This window comes from Ambystoma mexicanum, chromosome 10, assembly GCF_040938575.1.
Source record: "Ambystoma mexicanum isolate Mex_15411 chromosome 10, UKY_AmexF1_1, whole genome shotgun sequence".
NCBI lineage: Eukaryota > Metazoa > Chordata > Amphibia > Caudata > Ambystomatidae > Ambystoma > Ambystoma mexicanum.
Window position 1 is genome coordinate 897000558 of NC_090932.1, and position 14943 is coordinate 897015500.

Consider the following 14943-nt stretch of genomic DNA (forward strand, 5'->3'; position numbering starts at 1 on the left):
TCCTGTGTAGCGGTAGCCGGCGCTCGAACTCACTTTGCCCTGTCTGGTGAAGTGTCCCGAAGAGGTCTGCATCGGTACCTTCTGCGTTTCTTCTCCACAAAAGGTTGCACTCTGCTCCTGGAATCGACCGGAAGATTCCTTTCACTTGCAGCTCCTGGGCACCTCTCACTGGAACTAACAGCAGGTACCTCTAGCGACCCGGACCCCCCAACCCCTGCCAAAAGACACACCTAGTCGTCTGGAAAAATCAGAATCAGGGGGGTAAGTACCTCCCCCTGTTCTCCTTAGAATAAACCTTATAATAAACTTTGGTTATTCCATTCCATTGAACGTCTGATTTTAAAAACGTGTATCTGAAAGATAGGAATATGATTTTACCTACGTGAAATATTTTCTGGACCACCACAAGAACTCTTCCTGCATCTTTCCCCTCTTCTAAGAAGCTTTGGGACTTTTGGACACAAGGCCCCATACATCATAGGGATTGGATTTATAACGTTAGGGTATAATTCTTGTGAACAGGTTTCATTCTACTGCATCACTACATACCTTCTTTTAGTTATCTAAGTTATTGTATACATTCCTAAAAACCTAAAGGTGACTGTAGATATGTTGGATAATTGGGTATTGTGTGATATTACTACCTGCTTATTTCATTTCTCAGTGTGTGTTTTTGGGCCTATAATAAATATAGTATGTTTGTACTTGCCTGTTTAAATTGAGGTATTGTGTGCTTCAATGTGTGGATTCAGACCCCTGATCCCACTCACTCTCCTGTCACTAAGCCTTGACCACTCTCTACGCTCACCTTCATTGGATTTGGCTAACCTCTTAGTTCTAAACAGGAAAGAGAGGGGTAGGATGCTTGGGAGTAGTTATGTAAGTTCTGTGCCCTAGTAATATTTTGTAACTATTAGGTTATGTAGCCCCATTCTTTCTCGTGTTACAAAATAACCTCTTAGATCCCCTGTTCATTATAACTAGGGTGGACTCCTAAAATCTGTGCACCAGGCCAGATTCTAGAAATCTAGCTCAACACACATGCATCATGAAAATGTGCTGGTTAATACCCATGTGTAGAGTTGGTGAAGTGGCATCTGCTGTGTATTTTTCTTGTGTTGTACACCAAAACCGATTGTAAAGTGTATAGCTATTTACCCAATTGTTCACAAATAATGTACTGCAAAATGAACCATTATTTAAAAAAGAAAATGATCATGCAGGTGGGGGAGTTTGGTGGGAAAACTGCCCTTAACTCCCCCTGATTCATTAGGGGGTCTCTTGGTACTCTTGATCTCTTGGACACATTCCAATACCCCCAGCTGCCACTGTTCTCCTCTCTTTAGCCTCTTTCTCCATATTTCTATCAAACTCCCACACTTCTTATTTGACTGTACTCCCTTTTCATTTAAACCTCTTTTCGATGTTTGTAGAACTAAGGGATTGAGTGGGTGCACATGAGCTTGCTGATTACCATGACTGTGTAATTGGTTTCAGGTTGTTTGTCCCTCCTCCTCCCCATGTGCTCTGACTGAAGTTCCAATTACTCTTGGGCAGCCCTTTGCTCTGGAGGCTGAAAGTTTATAACAGTTGTCTGCAATCTTGAAATCAGACGGTCCAATCACTGTTGCTGCTTGACCCCATGATGGTGGCACCAGTTGGAATTGTTGCAGTCTATTTCCTTGAGCTGGGATGTGCACAGTGAGGATCTCTATGCCTGAGCAGGGTAACTGTGCCAGATGCTATGCATGCTTGGTTCACACACCTGTCTTCTCATCTTGCTTGGTCTGTAACAAGCAAAACACAAGGCTTGCAGAGGCTGTGTCCTCAGGTCAGATATTTTTCCTCCAATTGAATGTATGCTACATGTTATTGTGGGGCTGATGGGGAAGGTTTTTGGTCGCAATCTGGGTAGAAGCTAATGGGCCGGGGGCACCGGGTGATCCATCTATGGTGCCAGCATCATGGTGCAAGGTAGTGGTCTGCAGGCACCCATCCCGTAGCCTTTTCAGATTGACTTTGTCACAGTATCCATGCTCATTGCGGTGTCCTGTCCTTCAGGAATAAGTAAAGCCACTCAAGAATGGCTTCCTCTCGACCTTTCGGGATAACATCTAGCGCCTCCGGCGACCGAGAGTGGCGGGGGGTAGACCTGGCACCGCAGCAACACATGGAAGAGGGGCAGGGAGGACCGCCACTGATCAGAGGCCGACAACTGGGGGCAGACCCATAATAAACCCCCGCCCTCAGAAAAGCTGAATCTCCACTGAGGAGACACCGGGCTGCTTAGGGGAGAGCAGGTCTGACAACATGGCAAATAGCCCACCGAAACAATACGAACCTCTGGCGAGGCCAGCCAATGAGAGAGCTGGGGGTGAACTGGTCACCGCATCCGCAAATAGAAGTCTGACGCTGCGGTTTGCCACCGACCCGGGCCGACAACAAGGTAGAACCACACTATACCCCCCTCCGCAGAACTGCTGTAACCCCACTACTCTGACATAGAGCTACCAAGTAGAGACCGACCTGTGGGCAACCGGCATCCCAATCATCAAGACAGGAACCTCGCTAACGGATCACGCAAGCAAGGCCTGGCTGCAAGAATGGGAAAGGAAAAAGTTAAGAACGCCACCACGCAAAACAGGATTGGCCAATACACTGTCCCGCCACCACAGTCCCCCCGAACCCCAGCTGCAGCCCTCTGGAGACACAGACACTACATCCATGCTTTCCGTAAGAGACGTCATGGCCGCCATAGTGGACTCCCGCTCATCATTGGAACAAAAGATGGACGGAATAAGTTTGGATGTATACCTCCTCAGGCATGACTTACAAAAACTATCAGCACGCACGAGAGAGGCAGAACAGCAAATCTCCAACGCAGAGGATAGGCCACATAATGTGCAACAACAACTCCACCGAGTCTCATCTAAGCTCAAGACTCTAGAGGCCAGAGTCGAGGATGGAGAAGGGAGATCCAGGCGCAACAATGTCCGTATACTCGGTATCCCTGAGAAAGCAGAGGGACCATGTAAGGAACACTTCCTGGAGCAGTGGCTAGTAGACATGTTTGATTCGTAATCCTTTTTTCAAATTTTTCTCCATAGAGAGAGCAGACCGCGTGCCCACTGGTAGACCAGTGCCCGGTGCCCCCCCACGAACTGTGATAGCGAAGTTGCTAAACTACAGAGATCGAGATGCATGCTTACAGCAGGCACGAACCAAAGGCACAATCACCTTCAACGGGTCCAGGATAGCCTTCTTCCCCGACTACACAAGGGAGGTGCAGAAGGCGAGACAATCCTTTGAAAAGCTCAAAAGGCAACTTCAAACAATAGGAGTTAAATATGGCCTGCTCTTCCCTGCTCAACTAAAAATATACCATAAAAGTACAACGGTCCACTTTAACAACCCTAAGGAAGCGTGGCGCTGGGCAGAGCAACATATAGAAGGGGACTGGTCGGCACCTCAAGCTAACAGGAGCAGAAACCCCAGACCGCCGGCAGACCAAGGCCAGGCACCGGACCAGATCAACAGGCGGACGTCGGGGACTGACCCCCGCCCTGACCCCCACTGAAGGCCCAGAACCTACCGGCAGGTACGAAACCATTCTACGGTCTGCGCTGCAGAACGTCCCAGTAACTTACATTAGGCGTTCCACACACCTACAATGCGGCAAGCTGGGGCTTACTACCCTCACGTCTGGGGAACCCCCCCCCCCACCCCCCAACCTCTTTAATTTTATTCAATCAGGGACTGTTAAATTGACACCCTACTTCTTTTGAATGTCAGCGATGTTTGGGCGACAGGTACTTCGTGTTGGGGTGGAGTATGGGGAGGGAGGGGTAAGTTTGGAGTTTTTTGTTGTATTAGGAGCACTACACCAATGCATGTTTCATGGATTTATATGGCTTTTGGTCAGTTGGGGCCACAGCATGTTCAGACAGGAATGAATCACCCCTCATGGCACGAGTTATATTACATCACCACACATGGGGACCCTTCCCCCGCAAGACATCCGCCCAACCCGCTAACACGTATGCTAGTGTCACAGGTGCTGGGATATAACGAAGAATCCTCCAAATCAGATAAGTCTAAGTCCACCTCCCCTTTCTCCTCACCTGTCTCTTCCAGAAGACTTCCTCGTCTGTAGGACTTGTCCTTTGGTTTTTTCTTCTTTGTGAAGAGATACGGTCGTCCGCGGGAAGAAGCCACCCTGATTCCCTGATAAACAGGGAAGCAGTCGGCCCCTGTCCCGAAGATGCCAGGAAGAGAGGAAAAAAGCAGCCGCTTAAAAAAACCTCTCACTGGATGTTGTTGTCAGTGCCGGAGTAGTTGACTGGTGAGTCCGGAATGCAGGTGAGGACAGGAAAGTCTTTCCGATGAAGTCAAAGCTGTATTACTAGTCCGGGATAGTGGAAGTTGAAGCAGGAGAAGCCCGAGGAACCGGGATGGAAGTACACACCACTGCCAGATACCGGAACGAGATCCGGAAAACAGGAAGTGATAGAGGAGCCCCGAAAGGCACGGGAACCGTTAGAACGGAAAAAACAGGAAAATACAAGGAAGGGGAAGAAGCAGTAGAAAGGAATACTGCTATAGGTACTGAGTAAATCATGCAACAGGCAAAGTACTGGAAACACAGTAGCACGGCAACAAAGCGAAAGATACAAGTTGCAACGCACAGAGCCCAGAGAGGGGCGTGGTTAAATACGGAAACAAGAGAAAAGGCTAGACCGTTAAACCAGGAAGTGAAAGGAAAGACACACAGAAGAAAAAGACTAGACCGCCAAACCAGGAAGTGAAAGAAAAAACACACGGAACTTCTAATGGCGCCGCCAACGCCAAGCCTTCCATAACCGCCAGCGACCACCAAAAGACGGCGGCATGACAGTATGCCCCCTCCCAAGCGGCACCCCCCCCGGTTTACCCGGGAACAGACGGTGAAATCGCTGAATCAACGCCGGAGCGTGAACATGAGACACCGGTTCCCAGGAGTCCTCTGAGCGTGGAAATCCTTTCCAGTGGATGAGATACTCCAAGCGACCCCGATGATAGTGGGAGTCCCGAATGGAGGCCACCTCATACTCATCAGAAGGAACCACCTTGGGAACCGGATCACGTGGCAATGTGCGACGGTAGGGATCACCCTTGCATTCCCTTAGGAGAGAAGAATGAAACACCGGATGGAGACGGTGATATGTTTTGGCAACTGGAGACGAAAAGCCACAGGATTGATCTGGTGAAGTATAGGGAAAGGACCCAGATAGCGGGAGATAGTTTAGAGGGGCGAAGCCAACGAGGCAGAAACCTAGTAGACAACCAGACCTTGGTACCCTTACGCCATGCCGGAACCGGCTGGCGCTTAAGGTTGCAGTAAGATCGGTACCGGAGACTGCTAGCTCGCAAGCAAATCGTGGCAGACTTGTGAGCATCCGAGATACTGGTAAGTAAGGCATCAACAGATGGAGTTGTAGAAGGAGGAAAAGAGAGAGAAGGAATAAAGTTGGGATGGAAACCATAGGAACAAAAGAAAGGACTGAGACCAGTGGCACTGTGCTCTGCATTGTTATAGGCAAACTCCGCAGTAACCAACAGACTAACCCAGTTGTCCTGTTGGGCATTAGTGAAGCATCGGAGATATTGCTCCAGAGTGGCATTCGTTCTTTCTGTCTGTCCATTGGTCTGTGGGTGGAAACCGGATGACAAAGCACGTTCCATACCCAGTCTTTCACAAAGTTCCTTCCAGAACTTCGAGGTATATTGAGATCCCCTGTCAGAAATAATCTTGTCCGGGGTACCATGTAAGCGAAATATTTCTCTGGCAAATACAGCCGCCATCTCAGCTGCAGTAGGAAGACCCGCCAAGGGAGTGAAATGTGCCATCTTAGTGAAGCAGTCGACCGTTACCATGATGCATGAACAACCTTCTGAAGGTGGCAGATCCACTATGAAATCGGTAGAAATAACGCTCCAGGGTCTCTTTGGAAGGTCCTGTTGTTGGAGATACCCAATTGCCTTTTGAGTGCTGTGCTTGGATCGACAACATACCGGGCATGACTTGACGTAGGTTGTAACTTCTTTGGCCATCCCAGGCCACCAGAACCTGCGAAGAAGCAACTCCAAAGTGTTCTTTACACCTCTGTGTCCTGCTGTTGGATCATCATGGCACCATTTTAAAGCCGACTGACGGGTGAAACTGTCTGGTAGAAATAATCGTTGTTGTTGAAAACATAAACCATCTTGCATGGATAGATCCTTCGGGAGAGGGTAAGTGGACCGCGTGACCTTACGGACTCTGTCCAAGAAAGACTCCACAGAGCAGATCACTTTAACTTCTGGTAGCATGAGGCTGGGAAATTCCTTCAGAACTCTGTCTGGATCTGGTCTTCTGGAAAGGGCATCAGCAAGTATGTTCTTGGAACCTGGTAAATAAGTCAGTACAAAATCATATTGGGAGAAAAAATGTGCCCAGCGAGCTTGACGTGAGTTGACCCATTCCATCTTTTGCAGAATTTTGAGATTCTTATGATCTGTTCTGATTTCAAAAGGATGATTAGCTCCTTGTAAGAGATGTTGCCATTCTTCGCATGCGGATTTCATTGCCAGTAGTTCTTTTTCTATTACCGAATAGTGTGTCTGGCTGTCATTCAGTGTTTTGGACATGTAGGCAACGGGATATTCTAACCCTTCATGTTCTTGTAGGAGAGCTGCCCCAATTGCTGCAGAAGAGGCGTCAGTTTCCACAATGAATCTTAGATTCTGATCTGGTTGATGAAGTACCGGGGCAGAGCAGAATTCCACCTTGAGAAGTTGGAAAGCCCGGTCTGCCTCAGAAGACCAGGTAAAGGGCATGGATGACTTCTTTAGCAACCTTGTAATGGGTAGAACTCGATCCGAAAATCCTTGGATGAATTTGCGATAAAAATTGGCTAAACCTAAAAACCTTTGGACGTCTCTGATGGTATGAGGTGTTGGCCATTGCAAGATGGCGTCGATCTTAGCGGGATCCATGTGGATACCTTCTGAAGACAGGATAAAGCCAAGATAGTTAACCTCGGAGACTTGAAAAATGCACTTGTCAGCATTGGCCTTGAGTAGATTGTCTTGCAATCTTTGAAGGACTTGGTGGAGATGATTAGCATGAAGTTGAGCGTCTTTAGAATAAACCAAAATGTCGTCGAGATAGACGACAGCACATTGAAAAAGTAGATCGGAGAAAATGCGATCCATGAATCTTTGAAAAACAGATGGAGCATTGACAAGACCAAACGGCATAACACAATATTCATAGTGTCCGAAGGGAGTGCGAAAGGCCGTCTTCCATTCATCACTGGATCGTATCCTTAAAAGGTGGTAGGCTCTTCTTAAATCAATCTTTGAGAAGATCTGCGCCCCTTGAACAGCTTCCAGGATGTCTCCGATCAGTGGCATGGGATACCTATCTCTGAGAGTAACTTGGTTAAGACCCCTATAATCAATGCAAGGGCGAAGTTCATCGGAACCTTTCTTTGGAACAAAAAAAAGTGAAGCCCCAGCAGGAGAAAACGAAGGTCGGATCAGGCCATGATGTGAATTAGCATCTAGGTATTATTTAAGTGCCTTCTTTTCCTTAAGGGAAAGAGAAAACATCCTTCCAAAAGGTACAACAGCGTTGGGCTGGAGAACGATCTGACAGTCCTCTGGTCTATGAGGTGGTAACTTCTGAGGACCATCGTCCGTAAACACCTCCTGGTAGCGGTGTTATTCTCTGGGGATGCTGTTTACCTTTAATACCTCCGAACTAGTATTTAACTCCGGAAAAACATGTATCGTAGTATGTTGGGTCTGTGAGGAACATGAACTACGACAAAAAGTTGATGTAAATGACAGTTGATTCTTTGTCCAATCAATGGTCGGATTATGCTTCCGAAGCCACGAGACTCCTAGGATTAATGGAAAATGGGCTGCTCGGATGAGGTCAAATTGAATGGTTTCGTTGTGATGTAGGATCTTCATCTGCATAGGAGGTGTAGTATGAGTGATAAGGCCCGAGCTGAGTGGTCTACCATCTACACCCTCCACCTTTTGATCCTCGTCTTTTTGCAAACGGCGTATGCCAACCTTTTCCGCCCAAACCAAATCCATAAAGCAACCGGCAGCACCACAGTCCAGTAGTGCCAATACCTCATAGGACTGCTTAGAGAGACATAACTCTACACCAACTACCATAAGACGGTTGTCTTCTGTGGACGGCGTGGGTGTGACTGATAAAGAGACGAAGGGACCAGGAAATCCCCCTCGGTAACTTGTCCCAACTAGTTCCGAGGACTGGCGTTTCCTGAACGTCTTGGAGGCACGTTAGGACAGTCTCTAAGAATATGTTGATTGGATCCACAATGCATACACAGGTTGTTCTCTCTGCATCTTCTCCTTTCTTCCGAGGTAAGTGGCCCTCGGGTAGTCCCGATTTGCATTGGTTCCTCTTTCGACATACAGGTGGGAGAGGGAGAGGAAATCCCAGGATCAGGTGTAGCAGGAAATCCACGCTGTTTTCGACGTTCAGACCGTCGTTCTGAGATGCGGAAGTCCAGCTGAATAACAGTAGACCACAAGTCGGTTAAGGTAGCTGGTCGGTTAACCCTTGCTAATTCATCTTTAAGGTCCTCCCTTAATCCTCTGCGAAAGATGGTGTACTGAGCGTTCTCTTGCCAGCCTGCATCAGCAGCCAACCGTTTAAAACGGGAGATGTATGACAGAAGATCCGAACTTCCTTGTCGAATATCCAGTAACTGTTCACTGGCGACTACCGCAGACTCTTGCCTTTCAAAAGCCATTTTGAATTGGGCGGTGAACCCGGCATAATCTTGGAGTAAAGGGCTGGCACTGGTCACCAGAGGGGTAGCCCAAGAAAGAGCGTTACCCGTAAGGTTAGAAATTAGAAAACCTATACGGGCTGAGTCTGAGGCATATGTTTGTGGTCTGAAAGTGAAATAGATTATGCATGCCTCCATGAACTCTTTGAATCTAGCTGAAGAGCCATCGTATTTACCGCAGGCTAAGGGCATGGGAGGCAGATCACTCCGGGACTGTTCGAAGTGATCGACGCGCTGCCTCAAAGCAGCGTTTTCGGCTTTCACAGCCTGTAGTTCTAATGTCACGTTCTGCATTGCAGTGAGCAAATCTTGGACCTGTTCCGAAATAGACATTGTGTTCTCTTCTAGGCGTTGCAAACTGTCACAGGTGCTGGGATATAACGAAGAATCCTCCAAATCAGATAAGTCTAAGTCCACCTCCCCTTTCTCCTCACCTGTCTCTTCCAGAAGACTTCCTCGTCTGTAGGACTTGTCCTTTGGTTTTTTCTTCTTTGTGAAGAGATACGGTCGTCCGTGGGAAGAAGCCACCCTGATTCCCTGATAAACAGGGAAGCAGTCGGCCCCTGTCCCGAAGATGCCAGGAAGAGAGGAAAAAAGCAGCCGCTTAAAAAAACCTCTCACTGGATGTTGTTGTCAGTGCCGGAGTAGTTGACTGGTGAGTCCGGAATGCAGGTGAGGACAGGAAAGTCTTTCCGATGAAGTCAAAGCTGTATTACTAGTCCGGGATAGTGGAAGTTGAAGCAGGAGAAGCCCGAGGAACCGGGATGGAAGTACACACCACTGCCAGATACCGGAACGAGATCCGGAAAACAGGAAGTGATAGAGGAGCCCTGAAAGGCACGGGAACCGTTAGAACGGAAAAAACAGGAAAATACAAGGAAGGGGAAGAAGCAGTAGAAAGGAATACTGCTATAGGTACTGAGTAAATCATGCAACAGGCAAAGTACTGGAAACACAGTAGCACGGCAACAAAGCGAAAGATACAAGTTGCAACGCACAGAGCCCAGAGAGGGGCGTGGTTAAATACGGAAACAAGAGAAAAGGCTAGACCGTTAAACCAGGAAGTGAAAGGAAAGACACACAGAAGAAAAAGACTAGACCGCCAAACCAGGAAGTAAAAGAAAAAACACACGGAACTTCTAATGGCGCCGCCAACGCCAAGCCTTCCATAACCGCCAGCGACCACCAAAATACGGCGGCATGACAGCTAGAGGACACCAGCACAATCACCGTCGCTACCAATTGAACGCCCCAGGTCCCTCAAAGTGCTCACCTGGAACGTAAATGGGATGGGCTCCGCGATTAAAAGACGCCTGGTCAAGCAGTTACTTAGTAGACACTCCCCCGACGTGGCCCTGCTAACTGAAACACATCTAGCGGGATCACACTGTACTCTCTTCCAGAGAACCAACTACAGGGCCGCCTTTCACGCGGGATACACAATGGGATCCAGGGGTACCCTCATTCTTATACATAAACGCATCCCATTTGCCTTGGAATCGTTAGAACAAGACCCTCGGGGCTGCTATGTCTTAATCCTAGAAACGCTCAGGGGTGAGAAATTTGCTTTTGTCTCAATATACTCCCCACCCGCACTGGGGCAGGAGCTGTTAGACGATCTGACTACCCTCATGGGTAAACATCAACCGGATAAGTGGTTTCTGGGAGGAGAATTTAACGATCTCATGTGCAATGCCACGGATCGCACCCACCTCAGACAATGCAACCCGAACGCCTCCACAAAACTATCTAATTTTGTATCCGCTTTAGGCCTCTGCGACGTGTGGCAGGAACTTCACCCGGGAACTAGGGGTTACTCATTCTACTCTGGAGCCCATGGTTCCCTCTCCAGGCTTGACTACCTTTTCCTCCCGTGCATAGACCTCTTTAGAGTAATGTCGGCAGACCTACTTCGTCGTGTAGTCTCGGACCATTCGCCTTTGTTGGTGGAAATGCGGTTGCAGGGCATAATCCCACCCTAAAACGTGGAGACTGAATAATTACTATCTTGGCTTCCCCGAGCTGGTGGACCGCCTTACCGAAGTTTCTACTGAATACTTCGAAATGAAGTTGGGGAAACATTATTGGGGAAAACAACCCGGTAACAATATGGGAGGCCTATAAAACCGTGTTGTGGGGAGAGATTATCTCCTGGACAGCAAATGAAAAGAAACAAAGACTCTGGAAGATAACAGAGGCAGAGGAGGAGATGACCCAGTGGGAGAATAAACACATCCTAGATCCAACCCCTCGGACCCAAGGGTCCCTTAAACGAGCCACGGAGTGCCTCCGTAATTTAATGTTAGATAATGCCAAACGAGCCCATTGGGATTCTAGAGCGGGAATATACGAGCTTGGGGACAAAGCTGGCAAAATGTTAGCGTGGCTGGAGTGGAGCGATGAGGGACAACGGGGTGAGAAGTGCCAATCGGACGCCGAGATAGCAGAGGCCTTCACCCAATTCTATGCCGCGCTATATCAGGCCCCAACCTCGTCACTGGACCCAACCCTCCTAAATGATATAACGCTCCCAACTCTGTCAGCACAACAGACAGCGGAACTAGACTCCGACCTCTCAGAAGCTGAAATTGTCGAAGTTTTAGCACAACTGCAAACAGGGAAAACACCGGCCCCAATGGGTTCCCGGTTGAAACCTGTCAAAAACTAGGTGGGAATAATATAGCTCCCCCCCTCCACAAAATGCTATTAAGTGCTTGTGAACAGGATACCCTCCCACCGGATCTGTGCAAAGCTATTATAGTTATCCCTAAGCCTGATAAACCCCAGGAGAGATGTGCCTCTTATAGGCCGGTCTCACTACTTAATGGTGAAGCCAAGGTCCTTGCTAAGCTCTTAGCTAACCGGTTGCAGTCGGTGGCTGACACTCTGATACACCCGGACCAATGTAGCTTTATGCCACACAAGTCAACTTGAATGAATCTGCGTCGACTTCACCTGGCACTAGAACGGGCCCCTATCATTGACACTCCACTCACCCTTTTGGCAATCGATTTTGAAAAGGCACTCGATCCGGTGGGACAGTCTTTGGGAGATCATAAGACGCATGGGGTTTGGAGACGGTTTCCTGGGATGGGTAAGACTACTCTATATGAACATCCAGGCAGAAGTTAGGGTAAACGGGTGGACCTCCCGATCCTTTCAGCTGGGCAGGGGTACGCGACAGCGATGCCCCCTCTCCCCCCTCCTCTTCGCCCTCGCGATTCAGCCACTCGCCCTTTGGCTCTGCCAGAGCACCACCTGGATAGGATTTAGATAGCCAGAGGGACACGAAGATCGAACCTCCCTGTATGCGGACAATCTCCTGATATACCTAGGGGACCCATCCCGGACCTGCCCTATAGTGACAGTTATGGTGTGTTTAGCGGACTAAGAATTAATTGGGGGAAATCTGTTTTCTTCCCGGTGAAGGGTGGAGGGCTGCTTACCCACAGGATTGCCTGGTGGCTATCTCATGGGTAGAGCCGCACTCTTTAAGATGATGACCCTTCCAAGATTCCTCTATGTCCTGCAGAATGCCCCACTCAAGATTCCAAATTCTGAATTTGACCGGGTGGAGACCCTCCTCAGGGAACTCATATGGGGGGGGAGGCCAATCACGCATAGCACTGACTACGTTCCAAAGGTCGATCTGGGAGGGCGGGATAGGGGTGCCCCGACTCCAAACCTATTACTGGGCCTCACAACTTGCAGTGGTCAACGACCTGCTTCACGGGGACCGGGAACTACCCCACATCAGGGCTGAGGTAGCGGCCATACAGTACACTGACCCACTACACTTCCTATACCAATTTCCCCAGAGACCCCCTCTGCCTACAACTCTGACACACATTACTACCGTCTGGAGACGAGCACACGTGTTTGTAGGGTGGGGAAACAAAATAACCGCAGCACAACCCTTGTGGCAAAATAGTAACTTAAGGGAAATCGGGAAACTTGAGCCATGGCCATGAAAGTAGAAGACATCCTGAAAGATGGGAAACTAACATCATTCGAAGACATACAACTTAAATTCCAACTCCCGGGCACCTAACAGTACCACTACATGCAGTTGACCCACACCCTGAAAGCTCACATACCTGCAGATGCCACTGTCCCGGACTATACACCGATTGAACGTAACATGTTACCAGGACATCCCCACCAAATGCACATCCATCCTAGCCCTACCCTTTTAAAGGTGAACTATTGGTGAGGTCAAAAAGCCAGAGTAACACTGTTCAAATGGTTATTTTAAAAAGGCCTGATGGACAAAGATCCAAATTACTGGTAGTCTGGTTTATAACCGTGGTCACTGCATGGAACTTATGGACCGTGCTGAACTCTTGACCAGAGTAGCATTCGGCTTCAAGCCAGGACTGAGTGGATTATTGCTTATTATTGAGCTGTGCACTCTATCACTGATGCTGTGGCAGAGTGAGCTATCAGGGTGCTATGTGCCTAGATTCAAAGTCAGATGGACTCTTTACCCCTCGAAGGTAGCTGAACACTTTAACTCTGAGAGATTACAAGAAGCCTGGTGGGCAATACATCCCTGAGACTGTTTTTTATTAAATGTCCAGTACCAGACAGGCGGCTATAACCCAAGGACAAGGAAGGGATAGTAGACAGTTTTCTGTCTATCAGGTATTAAGAGATCTTTTTGGAGTGCAAAGTGCCTACAGATTATCCTGTTATCTATACCATTTGTTTAGACTGCTGAGAAAAAGAGACACTATTTTATGTAAAATGAAACCAGAAGGACTTCTAGGCACAGAACCTCTTACCCATCCAGACAGTAATAAAGTATTTGAAAATATAAATTAACCAGGCATTTGGTCTGCCACAAGATGCCACTTTGAGACCCACAGAGCAGATGAATCGGGCTGTCTGCCAACCCGAACAGCTCGGCAGGACAGTTTCTTTAATTGTAGATTCTGCTTTTAAGCCCTGATAAAAGATCTAAAGGATTGTCCTATAGAAATTCTAGTGAAAGAGCCTTAGTTCACGGGAATACCATGAAGCACTTGGGCAAACCTATTCCTCTAATTGCTTTTATTGAGGGTCTCATAGCCAGGGGAGGCCAATCTTAAATATAGTGAATCCAAATAACACCACTTTAAAACCCCTAAAATGTCATGGTCACCAAGCTTGTACACTAACAGAGGTGGTTCAGGCGCCTCAATCTGCACTGCCACTTAACCTCTGTGCTGTTCTGGAGAGGAAACCCATGCAGGGTGCCACAGTGGGGACGTTGTTTGACCTTATTAACACAGTTCCCGCTAAATGCAAATTGTGATGTTTGGTTATGACCCAGTGCACCTACCACTACTTTATGGGATGGCAGTTTCTATAGACTTGCACACGGGAATAGGTTGGGATCTATCATACTAGCAGTATATCACATTGTGGCACTTTTATGGTTTTCTTGGCATTTAATTGTACACAGGCACCAAGTAACCTTATAGAACAAAATACTGTGATTCATATATACATTATACAGTACTTTACAGCACTTTGGAGTTTTACTGCATTCTGATGTGAGGTAGTTGCAGCCAAAATGGTAACATCCAAGTGGGAAGCACGGCACTTGAAGCATGCTGACAATTTAAATGTTGGCCTTTTGTAGCAAAACCCTGACCCTTTCATTGGTTTGAAAAAAATAGCTAAGGGATTGATATTTTTACTGTATAATTTGGATGTTTCAGGCACTGTTGAATTCATCATGGACGCGCAACAGAACTTCTACTTCATGGAGATGAACACCAGGCTGCAGGTGGAACACCCAGTGACTGAGATGATCACAGGGACCGACTTGGTGGAGTGGCAATTAAGGGTGAGGAAAACTCCTTTTACATTTTCTACGAGAATGTATTTTATCTTCTGCTACCTGGCATTTTAATTCTCAGTCTATTTTTATTTCAAATGTATGACTTTAATAGATGGAATAGTTCCAGGCATTTTTGTCCATTATAAACTGAGGGCAGGCATCATTTGGAACAACACGCTTTGCATCTCAGGCACTGGTGCAGCACTTGCAGAACATCTGCGGTGCAAGTACACTGTCCATTTTCTATGTTTGGTTAAAAAC

The 14943-nt window shown here is 47.8% G+C and overlaps 1 protein-coding gene across 1 annotated transcript in view; it reads left to right on the top strand.

The window, feature by feature from the left end:
• Nucleotides 1-14943, top strand: part of MCCC1 (methylcrotonyl-CoA carboxylase subunit 1) — a 577485-nt gene that overhangs the window by 133225 nt on the left and 429317 nt on the right. Inside the window, exon 10 of the mRNA XM_069618652.1 lies at nucleotides 14561-14688. Within this exon, the coding sequence (XP_069474753.1) occupies nucleotides 14561-14688 (128 nt within the window). The remainder of the gene's footprint in view (nucleotides 1-14560; nucleotides 14689-14943) is intronic.